Raw genomic sequence first — 22,804 nt, forward strand, 5'->3', positions numbered from 1 at the left:
CATTCATCTGGTGAAGGGCATCTTGGTTTTTTCCAGAGCCTGGCTATTGTGAATAGTGCTGCAATAAGCAGGATTCAAACCACAACCACCTTAGGTCCTGGATCGGCTGTTTGCAAGGCAAACGCTACTATGCTATCTCTTCTGCCCCACTTTTTTTTTTTTTCTTTTTTAGAATTTTTTTTTTTTGTTTTATTTTGTTTGTTTTTTGGGTCACACCCGGTAGCACTCAGGGGGTCACTCCTGGCTCCATGCTCAGAAATCGCTCCTGGCAGGCAAGGGGACCATATGGGATGCCGGGATTCGAACTACCATCCTTCTGCATGAAAGGTAAACACCTTACCTCCATGCTATCTCTCCAGCCCTGACATCAGTCTATTTTTTGCTCACCAGCACCCCAACCTGGACTCCTTCTGGGGAGATGACTAGCACCTTGTCTCCACACCCGTGCCCTCCCCATTCTCTGTGTCCACACTGTGCTAGATGCCATCTCTGCCTCTGTTCATTGACTCTCTGTCCTCCTCCTGATGAAGACTGGACATGCAGAAGATAGGAGGCAGGCCCTGAGCCCCATGGCAGGTGAGAAGCCAGGCTGGCTACAATGTGGAGGCAAAAACCAGCTCCTGCCTCCCAGGGGACCAGTGTATACAGATGATACCTTAGCTGCCCAGACACTAGGTCTCCACAGAATAATGAATGCTTGTCACTGCAGGGACCAAGTACAGAACTCTTGCAGTGAGATCAAGTGCTACTGAAGACTGAAGAGCTGGCAGCTGTGCCCTAAGGCCAGTTGGTGGTACTTTTCTGGGCAGGGCAGACTTTACAAATCATTTTGTGTGTGTGTATGTGTGCATGCGCGTGTGCACATGCACACATGCATGTAATCCTCCCCCTTTATATATACACCATGACCTTCCTTTAGTGTAGGAAAGTATTGGGTTCACATGAGGAAGACTTCGGTGTTCAGGGACAGCTGCTTGGCCAGGCAGGCTACTTATAAGAATGAAAGAGTCTAGATGTCAGGGCCTTCCAGAGGATGAGTCCGTTTTTGAAACTGCATCAACTTCCTGGGGGTATCCAGCCTCTATTAAAGGAAATGTGCTAGGAACCCCTCCAGTGCTGCAGTTGGTGCCCAGTAGAGCTGATGCTGCACTTTCTCAGTAAAAAAGCAATGAGTTTGTGTGTATGTATGTGTGGGGCGGGGTATAGAATGGTGTCTTTCCAGCTGCTTGTGTCAGTTCCACAGAGTGGCAGTTTTCCTTTCCCTGCATTTCCTGTGTGCGCATGAGGGATATAATTTATTTCTGTGTGTGATATTACTGATCATGAAGTAACCTTGTGAGCAACTCATCCTATGTTGTTGTGGCCAGACTGAAATCTCCATTGATGCCCCACTTGCCTTGCTAAGCAGAGAATGTGGCTGCAGTCCCCAAGTTCTCCTGTGTAGCCCTTGTGAGGAGCATTGTTATGGGCTGAGCCCTTGATGACATGTTCTTACTGTGTGTAGGCCACTGACCACACTCAATCCCTTCCCCTGTGCTATTTTGCACATGAGGAATCTGAGGGTTGGAGCTGTGAATGACTTTGTCTGGCCAGGGTGCCTAGCCCCATGACCCTCCACACTTAATTATATGGTCTCTGGCCATTATCCTTAAATTGTTGGGTTGGGAATGTTTCCCCAAGTGCAACAAGCCTAACCTTACCCCTCCTTACTCCTTCCAATGGATGTTTGTGGAGATGGACCTTGTAAGAGCACTGGATTGGGGTCATTTCCAGGAGGGGTGCAGATAAGTTGGTATACTCTGGGGTCAGAGGAATAATTTGTTTTTGGTTTTGTTTTTATTTGGCCACACCTGGCAGTACTTGGGGGTCACTTCTGGTGGTTGTCAGGGGACCATGAAGTGCCAGAGATTGAACCAGGGTTAGCCACATGTAAGGCAAGGGCTTTAACCCCCATACCATCCCTTGGCCTCTGGGGAATGATTTTATTTGCAGGTGGGGTCCCACACTCAGCAGTACTCAGGTTTTAGTACTGGCTTTGTGCTTGGAGATCCCTCCTGGGACATTCTGTGTATATCATATGCAGTGCCAGGAATAGAATTAGGGACTCCACCTGAAAGACATGTGCTTCTACCTCCATGTTATTTCACTGACCCCTTAGGACTGATTTTATTTATTTTATTTTGGTTTTTTTTTTTGGCCACACCTGGTGATGCTCAGGAGTTACTCCTGGCTATACGCTCAGAAAGCATTCCTGGCTAGGGCATATGGGATGCTGGGGATCATACCAGGTCCATCCTGGATCAGCCAAATACAAGGCAAACACTCTACTCCTGTGCTCCAGCCCCTTTAGGAATGATTTTAAAAGGAAGATGAGCTAATGGTCATGCAGGGATTGCAGAAACAGTGTGGGCCCCATAGTGAGAGAGGTAACTGGCTTTGCTTTACTGTCTCTAGCCTTAACTATCATCCTCTCCCAGGGGGTTGCAGACTGTAGTTGGTAGTGCCAGGGGAGAGTGCTTGGAAGAAGTTTGAAATGCAGTGGGCATTTGAGACCATTTCTAGTTCTACTGCCAGGCCCTTTTTTCTCTGCCCTTAAGAGAGGTCACCAAAACTTTCCAGAGGTCCCTACTGGAAGGAGTGAAGATACCCAGGTTGAGGCCTTCAGGGTAGGCCTGGAGGGCTGAGTCTGAGTTTAATCCTGGCACCCAGTGAACACCCCCCCACCCCTGCACCTTCCAGAAACCAAAGAACTTCTCGGTTTGAGCTCTTGCTGGGTCTAGAATCGCAGCTACCCATTACTGCCTCTCCCACCATCTATCCCAGCAGGGCTCCTGAGTAGGACCAACCTGGCCTCTTTTCTTCTTCCTCCAACTCCATGTCCACAGCCTTCTCCACAAGGCCTGGACTGGAGGAGGGGAAAATCGAGGGGAGAGGAACCAGCAGGGCTTGGAGGAGCTGACAGAGACTATAATTTGGATTCATTTTGCCTAACAGGTTGGAGCCTGCAGGTTCCAGACAAGCAGCTGTGGCTCTGGGAGGGGCAGGACTGGAAAGACCAGTGGGGACCCCTCAGTCCACAGCCCTCCCATCCTCCCTCCCTTACTTCCTATCCTGTGGGGCAGGTCACTGCTGGTCTGTGAGGAAGAGCTGACTTCAGAGCACCGAGCAGATGAATAGCAGGTGTAACAGTGACCATACAAGAACCACAGAGGAGGGGACAAGTTCTGGCTGCTTTAGGTCTAGGGGTGCAGCAGCACTGGACCTGCAGGCACAAGAGAGGGCCCAGTCTGAGGTGGCAGTGTCACAGTTTGTTCCCAGCTCAGTGCAGGAAGATCCTGGAGGTCCTGACCACTGTGAAAAGCTCTTAACATTCTGCAAAGGTCCAGGAATTGTGAGAGTGGGGTTTTTGCCTCTGTTCCCTAAGAGATTCATTCATTTCCCAGATAGATCTCCCTCCCAGGTCCAGGTTTTGTGTGAGTTACCAGAGTTGGGGGAGAGGGTCACTCAGGTGGGGAGTTGATCCAGGCTGGGAAGGTAGAAACTGAATGGGAGGTAACTTGTGTGTATCTCTGGTGGGGCTGCTCTGCAGTCCTGGACTTCAGGAAACCTGACCTTGGAGCTGAAGCATATGGTTGACTCCCAGGTTGTAGTTGGGGGGAAGCCTCAGGGTCCCATGAGCTCTTTTGTTCTTGGCTGGATGCCCCGACTCTGCAATGTATCCCTCTGCCCAACACACCCACTTTGGAAAGGGTGATCTTTCTATGGTGGAGAAACACAGCAGCTTTTATCAGACCTGGTCTCATATTTTTTTCTGGGTTTTTGTTCTTTCTGGTTTGGTGGGCCTGAGCTCTGCTCTTGATGCTCAGGGCTAGAACCTGCATCCCAGAGTGTGCACTCAGCCCTTGGACCTGTCTGTCTCTGACCTCTGCATTGCTGAAGCTCAGATATAAGGCTGGTGTCTGGAATTTCCTGGTGGAAGGGAGGACTGGCTCCCTGACTCCCCTGGTTCCAGCTGTCCCTGCTCAGCAGGATCCTTTCTACTATGCCCCTACCTCCACCCACTGGGTATTTGCACATCTCCAGATAGTCCAGCCAAGCCAGGTCAGCCTGGAGGCCTTGGAAACACTGCTTGTGGCAGCTTCTCAACAACCCCCCCTCCCCAAATACCACCCCTCCAGCCAGAGCAATCTGCTTGTGACCTGCCCAATTTCCTGAGCTTGCTTTTGTGTTCTTTCTGGGCCCATACAGAGGCCAACGGCCCCTCACAGATCAGTTTCCTGAACACTACCTCTTGGTCACATACCATGACTCCCCTAGCTCCTGGATGTCAAGTTAGAAATCCCCAATGTGTTCCAGCAGCCTCGCCTCACATACCCCTCACACAAGGCAGTTTAATGCTTAGCCCAGTGAACAAGATCTGTGGATTTCGAGACTTAGTACCTTCTCACATGTGCACCAGCCCTATGAATCATCTCCCCTCTTTTTCCAAGCTGTTCTTTAAAAAGGCTCAAACACTGGGTGGGGGTGGGGGTGTTGGTATTGGCCCTGGAGGTCCTGACCACTGTGAAAGCTCTTAACATTCTGCAAAGGTCCAGGAATTATGAGAGTGGGGCCTTTGCCTCTGTTCCCTAAGAGATTCATGCCCCCCACACACACACTTTGAGAAACTATATGGAGGACCAGACAGATAGACTAAAGGGTAGAGCACATACCTTGCATGCAACCAACCCAGGAATCCCTGGGAACACATGGCCCCCATGAATCATGTGTACAGCCCTGGTGGTCCTTGAGCACTCTTTAATACCAGGTAATCCTTGGTATTGCATGGTCACATACTTGGACCCTCTAGTAACAGAACTGCCTAGGGGCCTGAGAGATAGCATGGAGGTAAGGCATTTGCCTTGCATGCAGAAGGATGGCGATTCATGTCCAAGCATCCCATATGGTCCCCCGAGCCTGCCAGGAGCAATTTCTGAGCATAGAGCCAGGAATAACCCCTGAGCGCTGCCGGGTGTCACCCAAAAACCAAAAAAAACCAAAAAACAAAAACAAAAACAGAGAACTGCCTGATGTTGGAGGGTGAACTGCCTGGGGTGGGGGTGGGGTGGAACATGGTACTCCTGAGCACCAAGCAAGCAGATGTGTTATGTTGTTGGGGGGTCATGGGGAAGTGGTTTCAGAATCTAACAGGACCTTTTTAGATGCTGTGCTGTGGAGGAGAGCACAAAGTCTACCCAGGTTAAATCCCGACATCCCCCCCAAACACTGCCTGGAGGGATTTCTGAGTCCTGAGCCAAGAGTAACCCCTGAGCGCTGCTGGGTGTAGCTCAAAAACAGAAACAAGTGGGGGGTGGGAGGTGCATGGAGAGCTTGTAGGCATGAGGATGGGGGATTTGATTCCTCCCTCATGCCTCCCTCATGCCAAGTGTTGTCCAGGTGTGTGATTCCAGCAGCACGCCTGGATCCCCCAGCCACAGTCCAGTGAGCCAGCAATCAAGCAAGCGCCATGGGCAACTGTAACCCTGCTGGTCATCACAGAGACAACAAATGTGCCAGTAAAGGGAACCTGCAGTGCCTGGCAGGAGGCAGGAAGGGACTCAGTCACAGGCCAGTGCATGCTCCCCCCAACCCCCTTTCTGGGGAGATAAGAACTGACGCAGCTGGGAAGCTCCACTTGCCTCTTCCAGCCCATGGCTGAGCTGGGGCAGCCCAGGTGCCCCTTGGATCCCATGGACTGCAGAGCCCTCAGGAGGCTCTCAGAGGTGATTGTGTGGTGCAGTGGTCGGCAACCTTTCTTTTCAACTGAGCCAAATCTCGCCAAAACCACGATTGAAATTTATTTTGAGAGCCACACAGGGCATGCACTGACAGAGGCTAGGAGCAGAGTCCTGACTCCTGGAGCGGCCGCCCCGCACATAGAAGAGCCAAATTAAAAGTGTAAAGAGCTGGCCCGGAGAGATAGCACAGTGGCGTTTGCCTTGCAAGCAGCCGATCCAGGTCCAAAGGTGGTTGGTTTGAATCCCGGTATCCCATATGGTCCCCCGTGCCTGCCAGGAGCTATTTCTGAGCAGACAGCCAGGAGTAACCCCTGAGCACTGCCGGGTGTGGCCCAAAAAAACCAAAAACCAAAAACAAAAAAAAAAAAAAAAAAAAAAAAGAGTGTAAAGAGCCACACATGGCTCTCGAACTGCAGGTTGCCGACCACTGTGGTGGAAACAACATGAACCACCCCCAGCCTTGGAAGGGAAACTATTCACCTTCCCCCTTCTCATTACAGGGGTGTGCGCAGTGTTCCCTGCAGAGCCTGTGAGCTCCTGGGAGTGCTTGCAAGGTGTGGGGGATAGGGGTCCAGGCAAACTGTAGAAGAGGGATTTTGTGCATCCTCATGCATGTGGGGCCCCACCTCCCTGCTCCAGGCAGGGTGCAGTCTGACCCGCATACCCCCCATGCCCTGCATCGCCCCATGCCCTGAGAGGGGCCCATTGCTCAATCTGCTGCCGGCACCTCGGCATTGCGCAGAACATGCCTTTCCCTCTGCGTTGGAGATTCTGGAGGTGGACCAAGGCATGTTGGGTCATCACTCACTCATTCCTACTGACCCTGAGGGGAGACTATGGAGAAGTATAGCTAGCTCACTGGAGCCTCTTGCTTCACCTCAGCAAACAGGCCTGAGAAATCACTGGGAAAGTGACATTCCCCAGCCAGATCTAGAGCAGAAGTTCCCAAGCGTGGGGGATCACCCAGCAATGCCTCTCCTGCAGGTATTCCTTCTTGAAGGGAACAGAAAACACGGGGCCGGCGAGGTGGCGCTAGAGGTAAGGTGTCTGCCTTGCAAGCGCTAGCCAAGAAAAGACAGCGGTTTGGTCCCCCCAAGCCAGGGGTGATTTCTGAGCACTTAGCCAGGAGTAACCCCTGAGCATCAAATGGGTGTGGCCCCCCCAAAAAAACAAAACAAAAAAAGAAAACACATTCCACTCCCAGCTACCCCACCCTCCATTGTGCCTGAGACTGGGAGGGGGCTTGAGAGGAGCACTTGGAGAAAGCACTGACCTAAAAGCATAGCTTTAAACCCCTGGAGCCACCATCAGACTTTGATCAAAACAATTCTCAGGGTTGGGGCCTGAATTGATAACTCAGCAGGTAGGGTAGGGCTGGGCATTTGCCTTCATTTGCTTTGTGCAGCTGACCAGGGTCCTGTGTCCCTCCCACTCCATATGGTCCTCCAGAACTTACCAGGAGGAAACCCTGAGTGTTGCCCAGAAAACAAAGAATCTTCAAGACTGCCTGTGAAACATTATTGGGGCCAAGAGTCCATTGGTTAAACCAGCAGCGCCCCAGGCCATTCCCATCTTTAGGCAAGTTAGGGAAAGCGACTTGAAATCTGGCCCAGCCCAGGCAGCCCATGAAGAACATGCCATGAAAGCCCCATTCTGTACTAGAGGTCAGAGTCAGTGGGTCAGTCAGTCAGATCTCCATTGGTGGAGTAGTATATTAACATCAGGACAGCATCATCTCCTTTGATTCCCAACCTAAGTGCGCCCCCCCCCCAGTTCCCAGATGGGCCAGCATTGGAATTTTATACACCCCTCTGACATTATCCTTAAAATGATCAAAATGCAGCTTACTATTCTGTTTTTGTTTTTCATCCCAAGACATGTATAGCACATGCACAATGACTGTTTTCCTCATGAGCTAGTGTTTTCTTTCCCACCATGAGTCCTACTGACCTGGCTGTGTGTGTGTGTGTGTGTGTGTGTGTGTGTGTGTGTGTGCGCGCGCGCACGCTTTTTCACAAGAGGATGCCTAGGAGATGAAGCATCTGCTTGGGAGGGGATGGGGGAAGGATATGTGTGATCTCACAAGGGGACGTTGGAACTGGTCTTCATAAGGACCCCCGTTTTTTCCTGCTTTTGGAGTCTGTGAAAATCATTGGGGAAAGGGGGCTGATGAGCTTGGATATTAGACTTGGCCCGCCCTGCACCTTTTCAGAACTGGGCCAGGCACTAAACAGCTTAGGAGGCCCAAGCACTTTCACAGCTTGCCTTTCTGGAAGTCTGGGGCCTAAGGCCAGATCTGTGTCCATCCCAGGATATCTCTGCAGTCTCTATGGACATCTAATGCTTTGTAAGCTCTTGGGGAACCTAAGGCTAAGATTAATGATCTTTTCTCTGGATCCAGGCATCCTGACCTGCACACAAGTCCCTAAAGACACCTCAGATCTGAGTGGTCAATCCTGACAGTGCTCTGGGGACCATGTGGTGGCGGGGATGGAATCTGGGCCTTTTGCTTGCAAAGCCTGTTTTCTCTTCAGCACAGGCTGAGGCTTTTTAAAAGCAAAGTAAAACCAAGCCCAGAATCTAAATTCTAAATCTGGGGACATCCCACCTTTTATTTTTTTTTATAGAGGGTGGGACATTGGGTTTGACCCATTTCCCCCATCTCTCCCAGGCAGGCTTGGGTGGGGGGGGGGGCAGTCACTAGCAGTTCTCAGCTCAATATGAGGGCTCAAGGATATGATGATGTGCAGGCTCTGAGGTACCTGTGATCCTCAGGAGACCATGTAGTGGCATGTGTCCTAACCACTGAGCTACCACCCAGCCCCTCCTTCCTTTTTTTTTTTTTCATGCAGCTCAGGAGCACCCTTTGCTCTTCCTAATGAATGAGCAGCTCCGAAACTGGTCACACTGTCCAGTGCTTATCATGGGGCCTGCGGCACTTTGCACGGACACCCCCCCCCCCCCACTCTCCTGCCAGCTGGTTAAATTTTGACTCCCCAAACCCCGGACTCTATTCTGCAAAAGGTCAGGCAGACCCAGTGTTTGCCAAGTTTCAGGTTGCTCAAAGCTTGACTTTCCTGCCTGCCACGAAACCTCCCTTTGAAGTCTAAAAGCAAATTGATTAAATGTACATTTTAGAAGCCTTCTGATTTTGCTGCTTAAACCATCCTGAACCTAAACTCTTTATTTTTTTTTTTTTAATGGGAAGATTTTCAACTGTCAGCAGGTCTAACTGGAGATGTATGTCAGTGGAGACCAGAGATTTTTCTCCGGTTTTAGAATTTGTACATTCTTAATGCAGCAGAGAAGTCAACAGGGCCAGTAGCCGAGGGCCACTGTGACAGCCCCAGCTTAGACCTAATTTTAATTAGAGAATGCAAGTAGGGCCTGCTTGATCCCAGGGCTATCTGGTGTGGGGTTTCTCTCCTGCAGATTCTGTCCTGTCTTTGCACTTGAGAGAACTGGAAGGTGGGCTTCTAGATAGGGAACTGGCAGCTTCTCCTCCACCTCTTTCTTTTCTTTTTCCTCTTCCTCCTCCTATTCCTCCTCTCAACTTATCATTCCATCCCCCTCTGCTTTGAAAGTCTCTGCTCCTTTCCTCATTGCAGAAAAGATGAGGGAGGGTGTGCTTGTTCAAAAGGAAGGCTGGTGGCTGTTCTGTGACAAGGGCCTGGATACCAGCACTTCCTCTTGTGAGCTGCAAATTGTGTGTGTAGCAGAAATAGCCAGTCTCCCAGCATTGCCAGGTTGATCTATCCCCTATTCCCAGTACCCCCCTATTTGATGTCATTCGAGGCCAGCAGGACACTGTCAGCATCCAAAAGTCACCCCCACCCCCATCCCCAGGCCCTGCCCTTGGTGGCAAGTGAGCATGCTCAGAGGGTGGGTTTCCCCCCCCCCCTTGGGTGTCTCCCTGCTGCCCCTGCTGCTGTTTCAATGAGCCTTGTTTGGGGCAAGTTAGGTTCATTCCCGCCCCCGCATTGGTGCCACATGCCTGCACTGGGCTGCTGCCACAAGCTGTGCTTGCCTGGCAGACAAAGGGGGCTTTTCCGCCGGTGGATGCCTCACATTCCAGGACCTGGAAGGGGGAGGGGACAGAGGCTCCCCGTGGTTTCTAATAAAATTCACCATTTAAATAACAATGCTTGTCATAATGCAGGGGGGCAGCCAGGTAATGCTGAGAGGCTGAAGATCAGAGGGACAGAGTTTGGACTGTAGCAGCCAGAAGAGTGGGGAGTTTGCAGAGGGGGGATATGGCCCCTCCAGGGGGGTTATGTGCTTCCTACACTCTTTCTCTTTGTCTCAGGAACAGTTTGCTCTTAGAATGCCCCTAGTGTTGGGACCCCAACTCCCTACTCAGGGATGATGAGGGAAGCTCCCCTCCCTGCCTCGACCTTCCTCCTCCAGGTGACTTTCTCTGTTTCTGGAACTTTACTCTGTTACGAGGGACAGAACTGTTTCCCAGAATACAAGTGAGGGAACCAGGGAGGAACACATCAGAGGCTCTGACCAAAGGGTCTCCTTAGACTTTTTAAGTCCATTGACTTTTTAAGCCTTAGCCTCTTCCAGAGCCATAGCTTCCCAGGTTTATTCTGGCCCCTGAGGATGGAGATCCACCTGAGCAGTTTGCATTTCCACAGGGTGTCCTCTGGGACCACGGACCACATGGCAGTGTATCCACCTCTCCTGAGTGTTGTCCGACCTGCCATGCTTGGGCTGTGGTCTAAACATAGGCTGCAAAAGAGCACAGAGAGATGAGTTCCCCTCCCTCCGCCTCTGCAGTCCCAAGGTTCACATACTCCTCACTGTCCAGCATCCTCCACTCATTCCATAGCCTCCCTGAGGATGCTCTCCAGTTTCCTGGCTCTGTGCCTTACTATCCTATGCCCACATGGTCCCACTCTACTATGTGCAGAATAACACAGGCTGTGTGGGTCCCCTGTTAGCCCTCGGGCAGAATTCACTGGTGTAGAATTGGATGATAGCACAGCAAGTATAGGGCACTTGCCATTTACTTGGCTGACATATGCTCTTTCCCCAGCACCCCATTATGGTTCCTTAAATCCACCAGGAGTGATCCCTGAGTGAAGAGCCAGTAGTAAGCTCTGAGGACAACCGGGTGTTGAAAAAAAAATCATGGTTGCATGCCAGCCCTGATCCCTGCTACCACTTCCCCTATCTCATCCCCACACCTTACGCTCCCCATGTCAGTTAGAGCAGAGCTGAACCTTTTGTTTTGTTTTTGTTTTGGGCCTGGTCACACCTGGTGACTCGGGTTACTCCTAACTATGTGCTCAGAAATCGTTCCTGGTTTGGGGGACCATATGGGACTCTGGGGGTGTTTGAACTGTGGTCCATCCTTGGTCAGCATATGCAAGACAAAAGCCCTACTCCTTGCACCACCACTCGGGCCCCAGAGCTGAACTTTTAAAGATGGACTCACACTCCTACTGTCTGCCTCCCTTCCTGCAGGTAACCATCGCAGATGACTATTCAGACCCCTTCGATGCCAAGAATGATCTCAAGAGCAAAGTGGGGAAGGGAGAGAGCGCAGGCTACATGGAGCCCTACGAGGCACAGAGGATCATGACAGGTAAGCAGTGAGCTGGCCCAGGGCCAACCATACCCCCATTCAGAGGGTCCTAGCCACCACTCAAGGAAAAGCTGGTTATTTCAGCTGGAGGTGATGGTGCTCCAATGTCTGCTCAGCACATGAAAAAGAAGGTCCCAGGGTGTGTGGAGCTACAGACACCAAGTACAGTGAACCCTTATAAGGGGCAAAATGGAAACAGGATGAAGAAAATGAGAAGGGGGGGGGAAGGGAGCATTCTCGACAAAGTTACACACTTCAGACAGAAAACTCAAAACTCAGACTTAGTTTCCTAGCAGCCAGGGCAATACAGAACAAAAAGTCTGCAGGGTAATTGCTTTCATTACCGGATAGAAAGGATCAAATGAGACCATAGAGGACAAAGCCAGTCCCGGTCATATACCTGCAGCTTAGAGAGCCCCAATCTCTGGCAGCAGGTTTATGAGAAATACTGGAACCTCCCCTTCCCAACCCCCACCCGGCTTTTCTATTGTCCTTGATGATCAAGCCTTATTAAAACAAGCATGGAAGAATGGAGCTGTGTGTGCCTTTGTAACTCTGGTCCTACTTTCTGCATCATAACTGTATTTAAGGAGGTGATGATATAATGGTCATCTTGGGGCCCAGCTCCAGCTATGGACTGCCTAGTAGAGCAATCTAAGCACCAGGAAAGTAGCTTCTCGGTCTTTGTGGCTCTGGAGTTCAGAGAATGAGGGCAGTTGTGTGCTTGGGGCCCCCTCTGCCTCCAACACTGCAGGATGCAGGAAAGTGTTAGCTGCAAGCTTGGAGCAGTCCCTGAGGTTGGTGCCTTGAGAGTTTGTGCTGCCATGAGCTCAGGAGACAACCCTCTGTGACCCCTTCTTCACTTACTTTTGGGTGTGGGTATGCTGCCCCAGTTCCAGGGGCACAACATCATGATTTTGTCTTGGTGTGTGATATGGAAATGATCACAGTATGCCTGGTGAACATCTGTCACCATTTGCTGCAGTGTTTTATTATTTCTTTTCTTGCATGAAAATTTTGGAGCTCTCTTCTGTGAGCTGCTTTTGGACAGGCAGCTCAAACTTATTAACTCCACTCTCCATGTTGTGTGTTCATCCCTGGGATGGGATTCTTTGATACCTAGGAGTTTCTTTCTCTGATCCCCTTTATTGGTTTCACCCCTATCTGCCTGCCAACATCTCCACCCCTGTGGAGGTCCACTAAGCTGTTCTAAGAGTTTGATTAGGTTTTGTTTGGAAGACTCCTAACATAAGGGTGAGACTGTGTGTTGTTTTTTTGTTGTTTTTTTTTTTTTATGGCTCAGTAAAAATTCACGTGTGGATGTGCTGGCATGCATGAATTTGCACATTATAATTTCTTTATTCTTTTCATTAATGAACAGGAATGACGTATATTTCGTCTTTCCCTTGATTTTATTTATAACTGGGGGAGGGTAGAGGTTTGCCCCTGGGCTTTTTGGGATGAGGAAGTCTGGAACCATTTGAGTTAGGTCAACTCATCAGGCTCTGCTGTATCCTCCAGAGGAGGGACTGGTGGCACTTTTCCAGGCTTGGGGAAAGCCTGCGTGGCTCTACACAGAGGCCCCACACCTCCTGCAGGCAGCCAAGTGCAGACCAGGTGCACCCTGCATAGCCATGTGGTGTTCTGTTGCTCTGTGTGCCTCACTGGGCAACAGGCTGTGCTGCGCTTCTAATTGCAGAGATCGACAATGAAGCATCCTTCTTTCCGGGCCTCAGCAGCCGCTTTGCAGCAGTCCCCAGGATTAAGCACTTTGTGTGTGTGACGTCACTGTAATGAATGGTTGCTAGGGCAGGAACAAGGGACTGCCCTCACCCAGAATCTTCTAGGAAGCAGCTCCAACTGGTGTGAGCCTTCTGCAGATGTGTTGGTGCTGGGGAGCCATCAGGTTGATGCTAAAAAGAGGTTTAGGCTCTCGGGATGACCTGGTCTGGTGATGTGTCAGCTATGCACAAACTTTCCCTTAAAATCTGGAAACCCGGGCCAGAGAGATAGCATGGAGGTAGGGCATTTGCCTTGCATGCAGAAGGATGGTGGTTCGAATCCCAGCATCCCATATGGTCCCCCATGCCTGCCAGGAGTAATTTCTAAGCATAGAGCCAGGAGTAATCCCTGAGCACTGCCGGATGTGACCCAAAAAAAAAAAAAAAAAAAAAAACCTGGAAACCCAGTTGGATAACTGCGTGGACCTGTCACGGTTGCCTTCTGAGCAGTAGGGAACCTGATGGTCAGACAAGACTTCATTTCTATTTTGTTGTTCCATTGTTGTTTCACTCACTGATGAAATAGGAATCTGTCCTGTGGGGTAGGTAGTGAGCTCCCTGTCTTTAGAGGCATCTAGACAGAGGCCAGAGAGCAGCTGGCATTGGGAGATGACACAGCATCAGTGAAGGTTCAGATGGGCAGTTGTCTCCAGTGCTGGGCCCTGAGGTGGGGACCTTGCTGCTTGGACACAGGCCCAGTTCTTATGTGGAAGGGCTCTGGATGCCTCAGAGATCTGTACTCTTGGCCTGTGGAAGCTCTAGTGCCCTTGGCATACACATGGCAAGTTGCAATTCTGGCACAAAATCTCAGGACTCCGGCCCCTCACACTGTACTCCTGCTGCCTGGTTCCCTGATTGTCCCTACCTACTGGAATGATCCTGGACACCCAGGATGATCAGCCAGCAGATAGTCCTTGAGCCTCCTGTGGTGTCCTTGGTCAGGCTGACCTAGAGACTTTGCTATGCCCTGGCTGGCTGTGCTAGGGACTAGGCCTGGATAGTCTCCCTGCTGCCTCCCTGTCCATGTCACCTACTGTCCATGACAGATGTGGACCCCAGTAGCTAGGGGTGGGAGAGCTGAATTGAATGGGTGAATATTCCCTCACCCCAGAAGTCAAAGTGGGGTGGGAGGTGGATACAGGGATGTTGGCAGCAGGAGCAAAAAGGAGACCTGTTTGTATAGCAGAGAGATGTCTGAGATGGGAGAAAACCAGTGCTGCTGAGGAAGGAGGCTCATGAGCTACAGGGCCTGTAGCCCCCAATACCTCAGCAGCCAGGCCAGAATAGCCACCAAATGCTCCCTCAAGCACCTTCGCCCACCTCTGCTGAGCCAAGATTGCACCATCTTCCCAGCTGACATATCTCTGGGAGTAGCCCTGAGGCTCCCCCAGGAGTGCCTGGATGGCATCTCCCACCCACCCTTCCCCAATAAAGAGATTGGCTCAGGGAGTCCCAGTTAACTCGAAGGCACAGGTTTGCTCCATGGGGGTTCTTCCCAGGCCACCCACTGCCCAGGTGCTGCCAGCACTTGCCCCAATTTGCACTTGGCAAACCCCCACCCCCACCCCAGGACATTGTTTCAGGAAGGGCTGGGGCCTTAATCCATGTACTTAATCCTTCCATTTTATAGATAAGAACTCTTGAGTCTCAAACTGAAGCCAACTGGAGAGAACAGTGTCCTCCAGAGCCATTCAGCCTTCCCATCCACACCCTGTTGTCCCTGGGGGCTGGGGAGAACCCCACCTGGTGACTGAAACCCCCTAATAGGTGTGACTTCCATTCCCCCCACCTGCATTTCTTAGAAAATCATTCCATGTGGCTGAATCATGGAAGCGGTAATTGAAAGCATTTTCATATACTTTTTAATGTGTAAGCAATTACAGAGTCCTTAGCGGGTTTTTATTATTGAATCAACTTTATAGCATAATGAGAGGAAATGAAAAGAAGGGCCTTTCCCACAGCCCTGCCTGCCTGAAGGGGCCCTTTCCCCGCAACAGAATGGCCCTGCCCTTTCCAGCCATCCATATGCCAGACCCTAAGGCCACGAGGGCATTCCCCCGCTAATCCCCACTCTGACCTCCCAGCAGTAGTGCCCTTTCTGAGAAATGGAGTGCCCCCAGCATCCTTCCAAGAGAATAGGGTTCCCCAATGTCCTTCTCAGAGAAAGGGTTACCCAGTGTCTTTTCTGAAAGAATGGGTTATCCCCATTATCCTTCTGAGAGAAAAGGGGTGTCCCAGCTGGTTTTCTACATTCAGGCTCAAGTAGTGGCCTGTTTCAGGAGGAAAGGAATGGGGTTTAGCTTTGGCTCAGTCCTGCTGTGTGACCTGGAACAGGTGGCTTCCCCTCTTTGAGCCTCCATATTTTCTCATTTGGGTCCATAGTTCTTACTTCTTCCCTTCCTGGGTAGTTAAGGCTCTAGAAACCTGGAGTGTCTCCACTCTGACATCACCTTGGGCTCTCCACTACCTGGTCAAGGGTGCATCTGCTTGTACCCCTGTCCTTTATCTCCCTAAGGCACCAGCTTAGGGAAGAGCGACCCTGACCTCCCCCAGGGGCATCAGGCAAGTTGCCTTCTGCTCAGACACACAGGCAATGGCAGCTGGTATGGGGAACCTGGCTGCATCCCCTACACTGCACAACTTCAGCATCTCTGCCTGGCATGGGTGGTCTTTAGTTTTTGGGTCACTCCAGTGGGTGATTTAAGAACTACTGCTTTCTCAGGGGGTCCCTCTTAGCAATGCAGGGGATAGAACCTAGGTTTTTTGCATGAAAAGATGGGTCAGCCTATCGAGCATCCCCCTCTCCCACTCCTGGCAGCTAAGAGTTGCAGAGTAAAAGCCTCAAAAACTAAAGGAATGGTTGCCAGTGACTGGGCATTGGGGGCATGTCTGATTGGTTGGAGACCCTGTGATTTGCTTCCTGCTTCCTCTCTGGGCTCCTGAGCTAGGTACTTCTTGCTCCATGGTACTGCTGGGCTCTGCTCCCACAATGCCTGTGCACCATTGCTCACCAAAACATACTGTTTGTCCCACTCTTGCGTGGACACTTTCACTCAGAGGCCCTGCATCAAATGCCTCTCCCCAGATTGTGGTCACAGTTTTCCCCTGGCTGGGCAGAGCAGAACTCCTGCCATTTTCTTTCTTCCCATTCCTACCCACTACCTTTTTGTTTCTCCTCTCTCTTCTCTCCTTTGAGCCAGGGAGAGACCTCGGAGCTGCCTATGTGTGAGGTAGTGGTCTGCAACAGTACCAGATTCAGTACTGGCTCTGGTGGGCCCAATACCCACTTTTCTCTCATGGCCCAGAGAGACACAAGCCTGGTTAGGGTTCCCACAGCAGCCCAGCTGTGGATCAGGGTCCCCAGATTCCTCCTTGAGGTCTCCTGGGCCTTGTTTTGAAACTCTAAAGTTTGCCTGTCTCTCTGCTGGCTCATGAGGCTGTGCAGAGTTCTCAGCTGCCTATTATGTACCCAGTGTGACTTACCTACCAGACAGGAAGGAGATAATCAGGTGTAAATAAGTTTCACATTAGTCACTTGGTGACTTTCCTGCTCTGCTCTTGGGAAAGGGCTCACACACCCCAGCCTGGTGGGGCACACCTCCTGAGCAATGAGGGGTTGGGGAGGGGGCACCTCTAAGGCAGGCTGGTGGGAAACTGTAATCTAGGTTTCCATGATATCCATGGGCAACAGATTTTTCTCTCCCCAATTCCACCCTTGCCCCCAGCGCCTGTTCTCTCTGGTCTTGACCCTTGACCTGAGCTTGTCTGGCTTTTTAGGAAAGTTGCTCAGAGCTGGAACAAGCCACTGAGAACTGTCAATCAGCCCTGGGAGGCAGATCCATGGCCCTGTTTCTGGGGCCAATCGGGTGGGGACCTAGACAAGGAGCTGACAAGCACAGATGCCTCTGGTAGGCTGGCACTAGAGAGAGGACAGAAAGAGCTCACTGCCCTTGTCAGCCAAGAATCTCTATTCAAGTCTGCCCAGTCAGGTGTGCTTCCGCTGAGGATTCACTTCAGTCTCCTCCTCAGCCCCCAAACTCTGCACAACAAACTGGGCATTTCACTGAATCTTTATCTATCTTCTGGCTTAATGCAGGCTCCACTGGGCAGAGAGGTGTCCCTGCTCCTTACTAACCCTTCAGCTCTCACCCACTGTGGGGTACTCAGTCTAGAGATATGGGTATCCCCAGGACACTAGTGAAGCAGTCCCAGTACCTCCCCAGTTGGAACCCAGCCACCTTGTGGCCCTTGATTGTTTTCTGGGCATGGCAACATTCTCAAAACCAGGGCCCCAGTGGGTGGGAAGGTGGAACAGGAGGCACAGGTGCTGTGGTATAGTCAATGATGTCTGTGTTGGGGTCAGGGAGTCCAGCTTTGCATCCTTTGGCCATCTCCCTCTTAGGAAGAGGCCCTCCTGCCCTTATCCACCCCAGAACTGTGTCACACGAGGGAGGACAGTGGGCAGGAATTTGAGCCTAATCTTGAGCAAGCGAGTGAGTGAATGAATGACAAGGTGCGAACAGATGTGGACAATCTGCTGTAAACAACGCCAGAACCCTGGGAAAGAAGGTGCAATGCCTCATGCAGTATTAGGCTCTGGTGTAGATTTGTGGGCAAAACCGGGCCCCATCAAGTTCCAGTCTCAGAAGGCTCCCACTCCTAAGCAGAATTCAGTGTACCTAATAGCCAGTCTGGGTTAATCAACTTCCTGTTGAGATCTTCGGTACCAGGAGTCTCTGGGTGAGCTAGTAGTCAGGGGCTTTCTGCTTGTCTGAATCAGATCACAGAGCTGTAGCAAGTAGGAGGACCTCCATGCAGGAGTCAGGACTCTAACGATATGTATCCCCAAGGTCCCAGGACCCGGTCCCCCAGGAATGCAGCCCCTAACTCAGGTCTTACCTCTGTAGCCTGGACTTAGACATTCTCTATGGAAATAGGCACTCAGCCTGCCTGCCTTTTGCTATGCAAATGTTTGTAATTGGATGTGGTCCCATTTGATTGTGATGGGTTTGGTTCACAAAAATTGACATAATATGTATTTTTTATTTTGTTAATAAATTTATTTAAAGAAATGTATCCTTTTTATTTTTATTTCTTTGACATAATTTATTTTAATGGAGTTCATTCATATTAGTAACAGTTTGTCACTTTAGCCTTTATTTTCTAGGGTTTTGTTTATTTGGGGGAGTGGGAAAGGTTTGGACCACACTCATGCTAGGGGCTTTCTCTCAGCTCTGGGCTCAGAGGCCCATGTGATGCCCAAACCAGGGTGTACTGTCTGCAAGTTAAGTGTCCTAACCTCTGTATTCTCTCAGTTCTTGGCCTAGATTGTAATCATTAACTGACTTAATTTTTCATAGATTTCAAAACTAAACTTTTATTTTTTATTTATTTATTTATTTTGTTTTTTTGGGTCACACCCGGCCACGCTCAGGGGTTACTCCTGGCTCTATGCTCAGAAATTGCCCCTGGCAGGCATAGGGGACCATAGGGGATGCAGGGATTCGAACCACCGCCCTTCTGCATGAAAGGCAAACGCCTTACCTCCATGCTATCTCTCTGGCCCCAAAAACTAAACCTTTAAATGTGTGTGTGTGTGTGTGTGTGTGTGTGTGCGTGTGTGTGTGTGTGTGTGTGTGTGTGTGTGTAAAATCTTAAGCTTATGGTCTGCTAATTTCAAACCAACAAAGCAGATAAAGAATGTCAGTCTCCAATCTGCAAATTCCTAACAATTCTATAATAATGGGCTAAGAATTTTACTGTGCTGATGTGTAATGTATTTTTCAGACTCAGATGAAAATTTTTACAAAGGGGACTCATCCCGTACCCTCCCCAGTCCACCTTGCAATCACAGAAGGTGTGGTGGTTACAAGACTGGCAGTCAGCAACAAAATGATGGGGATAGAGGGTTAGTGTGGCAGTGGTGATGGGCAGTGGTAGGATGAAGGGGGGGTTTCAACCTGGGTGTCTGTATGTATATAGGATTGGAGCCAGGTCTTTGGCTCTCAGTGTCATCCAGTCAAAGGACCAAGGCAGTGTCACGGGTGCTGCGGGTGGGTATGGGCATGGCATGGAAGAGTCTACCGGCCATTGGGGTGCTGTGGCCAAGAGAGGGAGAGGCTGAGATCCTGATGGCTGGAAGTGTGTCACACTGGAATGAAGGGGGTGAAGGGGACTGTAAGAAGAGGAGCCTTCCACGCCTAGAAAGGCTGCTGAATTACCATAGGTGATAGAGAGCTATTTTGTTGGGCAGTCCCAAGCTCAGTTTCTGCGCCTCCAGGAATTTGCACGTGATGGAATAGCTGACCCCAACCTAACCATTCTACTTTGACTCATTCATTGGGCACCAGACCCTAAGGAGGACCTGGAGCTCTGGGAAGCAGGTTAGAAGGCTGGCAGGATGCTGTGTTCAGAGGGCACCATTGGCAGAGAATGTGGGAAGCAGCACAATGGTTTCTCCCCTCTTGAAGATATAGCCATGGCTGTGACTTTGCCCCTTATCCCTCCAAAGCTTCCCACCTTGCATTTAGCAAGGCAACAGTATAGCACAAGGTTTGGGTTTGGTGGATTCGGCCCTTCTGCTGACAGGGTTCCCAAAGAAGAAACCTGGACCCGTTGCATTCACGGTATGTTCTCAGCACTTCGAGCCTCCAGACCCCAGGAGTCCTTAACTTTTACTGTGAACCACCTCCCCACTGCTGTGACTCTCTTTGTTCTGGAACAAAGCTTGCATGAGGGGTGCTCAGCTTCTGGTGCTCTGGCCTTGACTCCCCTGTTCTAGCCTTGCTGACCCAGCACCCAGCACCGTGCATGACCACCCCTCTACCAGCCAGGGCCCAGCAGCTACTTTGCTCCCCTTTTATTTGCTAGGCAGTGCAATGTTTGACCCCAGAGTCTCTCACCATGCCCTTAAGGCTGAGATATTTTCTGACCCTCCCCCACTGGCCACCCCTCTGGCCCTTAGCTGGTGGCTCTGGTGTTGGAAACCCAGCCCAGTGCTCCTCTGAGAAGCATGTCCTGGTCAGGACGAGAAGAGTTGAATAGAATGGAGTTCAAGCAAGAGGTGGAAAAGTGCTTGGTTTGTAGGAACAGGGGTCACCCTCACCCTGCATGTAGGTCCCTTCACTGACCTGGTGCTCGCCCACTTGCCCAGTCCTCCCTGTTCCTGGCAGGTGATTTCACTGCCCCCAACCTGGCACAGGCACTCAGGCCCCCTCTCATGCATGCCTACCATCAGATTAGGGGACTCAAATTTTTAAGCTGCCCTTCATACCCGTCTTTCCCCAAGGACCCAAGCCCCAATTTTCTCACATTTGCCCTTCCTCTGCCTCTCTTGGCCCTGCCGGCCCCTCTGGCCTGACTCACTCACTTCATAACCCAGCCCACTGCCCACACAGTCCTGATACAGTGACTGTCAGGATCCATGTTTTTTTCTTGCACCCATACTTCTTACCCCAAGTCTCCCACATTGAGCAGTGATGTCCACAGGGTCTGGTCAGAGGAGCATGAAGAGATGCCACAGTGCTGGGATGTGCGGCTTGTCTAGTAGTAGTTGCTCCCACAGGATGGAGGCTGAGGTGGGCACAACACAGGCCGAAGGAGAACAGGTCCAGCTCGATCTCTGGGGAAAGAGCTGGAAGAAGCTAGGGTGGAGGTTGGCCAGAAAAACTGTCCGAAGTGTTTGCTCCTGGGTCTGTGGAGGGCCACTACACTTATACACGGCTCCTGCCCAAGGCAGCTGCTTCTATGGTGCAGCTCTCACCCAGCAAAAGGCAGCTTTTCAAGGGATTGAGCTTCATTATTTTCATAATTCAAACCCAGAAATCAGGAGCAAGGACTGGTTTGTTATTAATATACTTTGACCTGTTTACTTTTGAGACATGAAACTAATTTTCATCTGGATTGCGACGTATGGTGAATTCCCCAGGCCCCCGTTGCTAATGAGGCCCTGTGCTAGACTCCTAAAAGCAAGGAATACTTCAGGAAGAGTGGCTTCTCTAGGCTCAGAGTGAGTGGGACAACCTCTGGCTTACAACCATGGTCCTGCAAGATACACTGTCATTCCCCATTCAAGCACTGACATAAACTCAACATGTGCCCAGTGCAGGTTTTAGAGGAATGTAAGTTCATTTTGAGATGCCTATCCAGGACCCCTGGCTGTTTTTCTAGGAGAAAGGAATGAGCCAGGGGCCAGCCCTACACCTACTTTCTTGCCCACTGCTGACAGGGTGCAGCATGGTAGAGAAGCACTTGCCTTGAATATGTGAGACCCTAGGTGATTTGGTCCCTGGCAACACACACACACACACACACACATACACACACACTTTTTCAGGACTATTTCTTACTTGTTTACTTACTTCCCCGGGAGCTTGTCCCTGCAGGAAGCCACACCCTAAGGATAGGCTTGGACTTGGTCATGCATAGCAGATGCTCTTGCAGTTGTTCCATCTCCCCATCCCTTAACTTCAGCTGAAATGGACAGAAGGAGGGGATTGGCTGGCATGGTGGCACAGGATCTTCTCTGTGGCTGTATGTATGCTGTGCTGGATCTTGAGAGGAGCCCAGAGGGAGGTGTTGTATGGTGGGGAGAGGGAAGGAAAGTCTTTTAGGGAAACCCCCTCTCAGTCAACTGTATCTGTCCCCTCAAAGATGCATGAGGGAGATGCTTGACTGTGTCATGTTTAGTGATCAGTTTATGAAGGACTATCTGAGGTCCTGGAAAGCAACCTGGGCTTTCTCCTCTTTAACTTCCTCTCCACTCCCACTCTCTCAGTTTACCTCACCCAAGTTCTTGAATCAAAATATGGAACTAGCAGAGATTCATGGGGAGCATGGTGTAGGGTGGCTTAAGCAGATGGGTATTATTGTTTAGTCTCCACTTTCTAAACCTGGATTGCATTGGGGTGGGGGGAGTCTAAAACAAGAACTAGAGCCTAGGGCCAGCCAGGGTAATGGCTCAGAGCTGGAGCACGGGATTTGCATATGGGATGCATGGGTTCAATCCCCAGCACCACATGAACCCCCCAAGCAGCACTAGGAGGGCCGCCCACTTCTCATCAAGCTCTGAGCCAGGAGTAGTCTCTGAGCACCACCAGCTGTGGCCCCTGAACAACAAAAAACACACAATATGGAGCCCACATAGCCAAGTGCCCTCAGGTCAGCATGGTGGTGTATGAAGGACAAGGCGATGCTTCTCCCACCCACTGAGCTGGGGAGGTGAGAACTGAGGCACCTTGCACCTTAAAGGTCTTTGGGTATTGAAAGGAGAGATCATAGCTGTCTCTGACCCAGCACCCAGCCCAGTGGAGGCATATTGACATTTACAACTCCAAATACATCTCGGAGGTGGGGGGTGGGTAACAGGGCGGGCAGGGGAGAGTCAAAACTGAGAAAGGTCACCCGAAGGTTGATTGACCTGCAAAACTTTTGGGGGAGGGAGACCACACCCTGCCATGCTCAGGGATTACTTCTGGTTCTGCACTCAGGAAATCACCACTGGCAGTCTCAGGGGCCATATAGGGATCAGGGATTGAACCCAGGTTAGCCTCGTGGAAGGCAAGCCCCACCCACTGTACTATTTCTCTGGCTCCAAACTACAAGCAACTTTGAAAGAATCGTTCCCGTTAATGAAAGCAGATCTACTGGATCCC

The 22,804-nt window shown here is 50.8% G+C and overlaps 1 protein-coding gene across 1 annotated transcript in view; it reads left to right on the top strand.

The window, feature by feature from the left end:
* SHB (SH2 domain containing adaptor protein B) overlaps positions 1 to 22,804 on the top strand; it is a 110,885-nt gene that overhangs the window by 43,327 nt on the left and 44,754 nt on the right. The window contains exon 2 of the mRNA XM_049784145.1: positions 11,250 to 11,370. Coding sequence (XP_049640102.1) covers positions 11,250 to 11,370 — 121 coding nt within the window. The remainder of the gene's footprint in view (positions 1 to 11,249; positions 11,371 to 22,804) is intronic.

This window comes from Suncus etruscus, chromosome 1, assembly GCF_024139225.1.
Source record: "Suncus etruscus isolate mSunEtr1 chromosome 1, mSunEtr1.pri.cur, whole genome shotgun sequence".
Taxonomy (NCBI): domain Eukaryota; kingdom Metazoa; phylum Chordata; class Mammalia; order Eulipotyphla; family Soricidae; genus Suncus; species Suncus etruscus.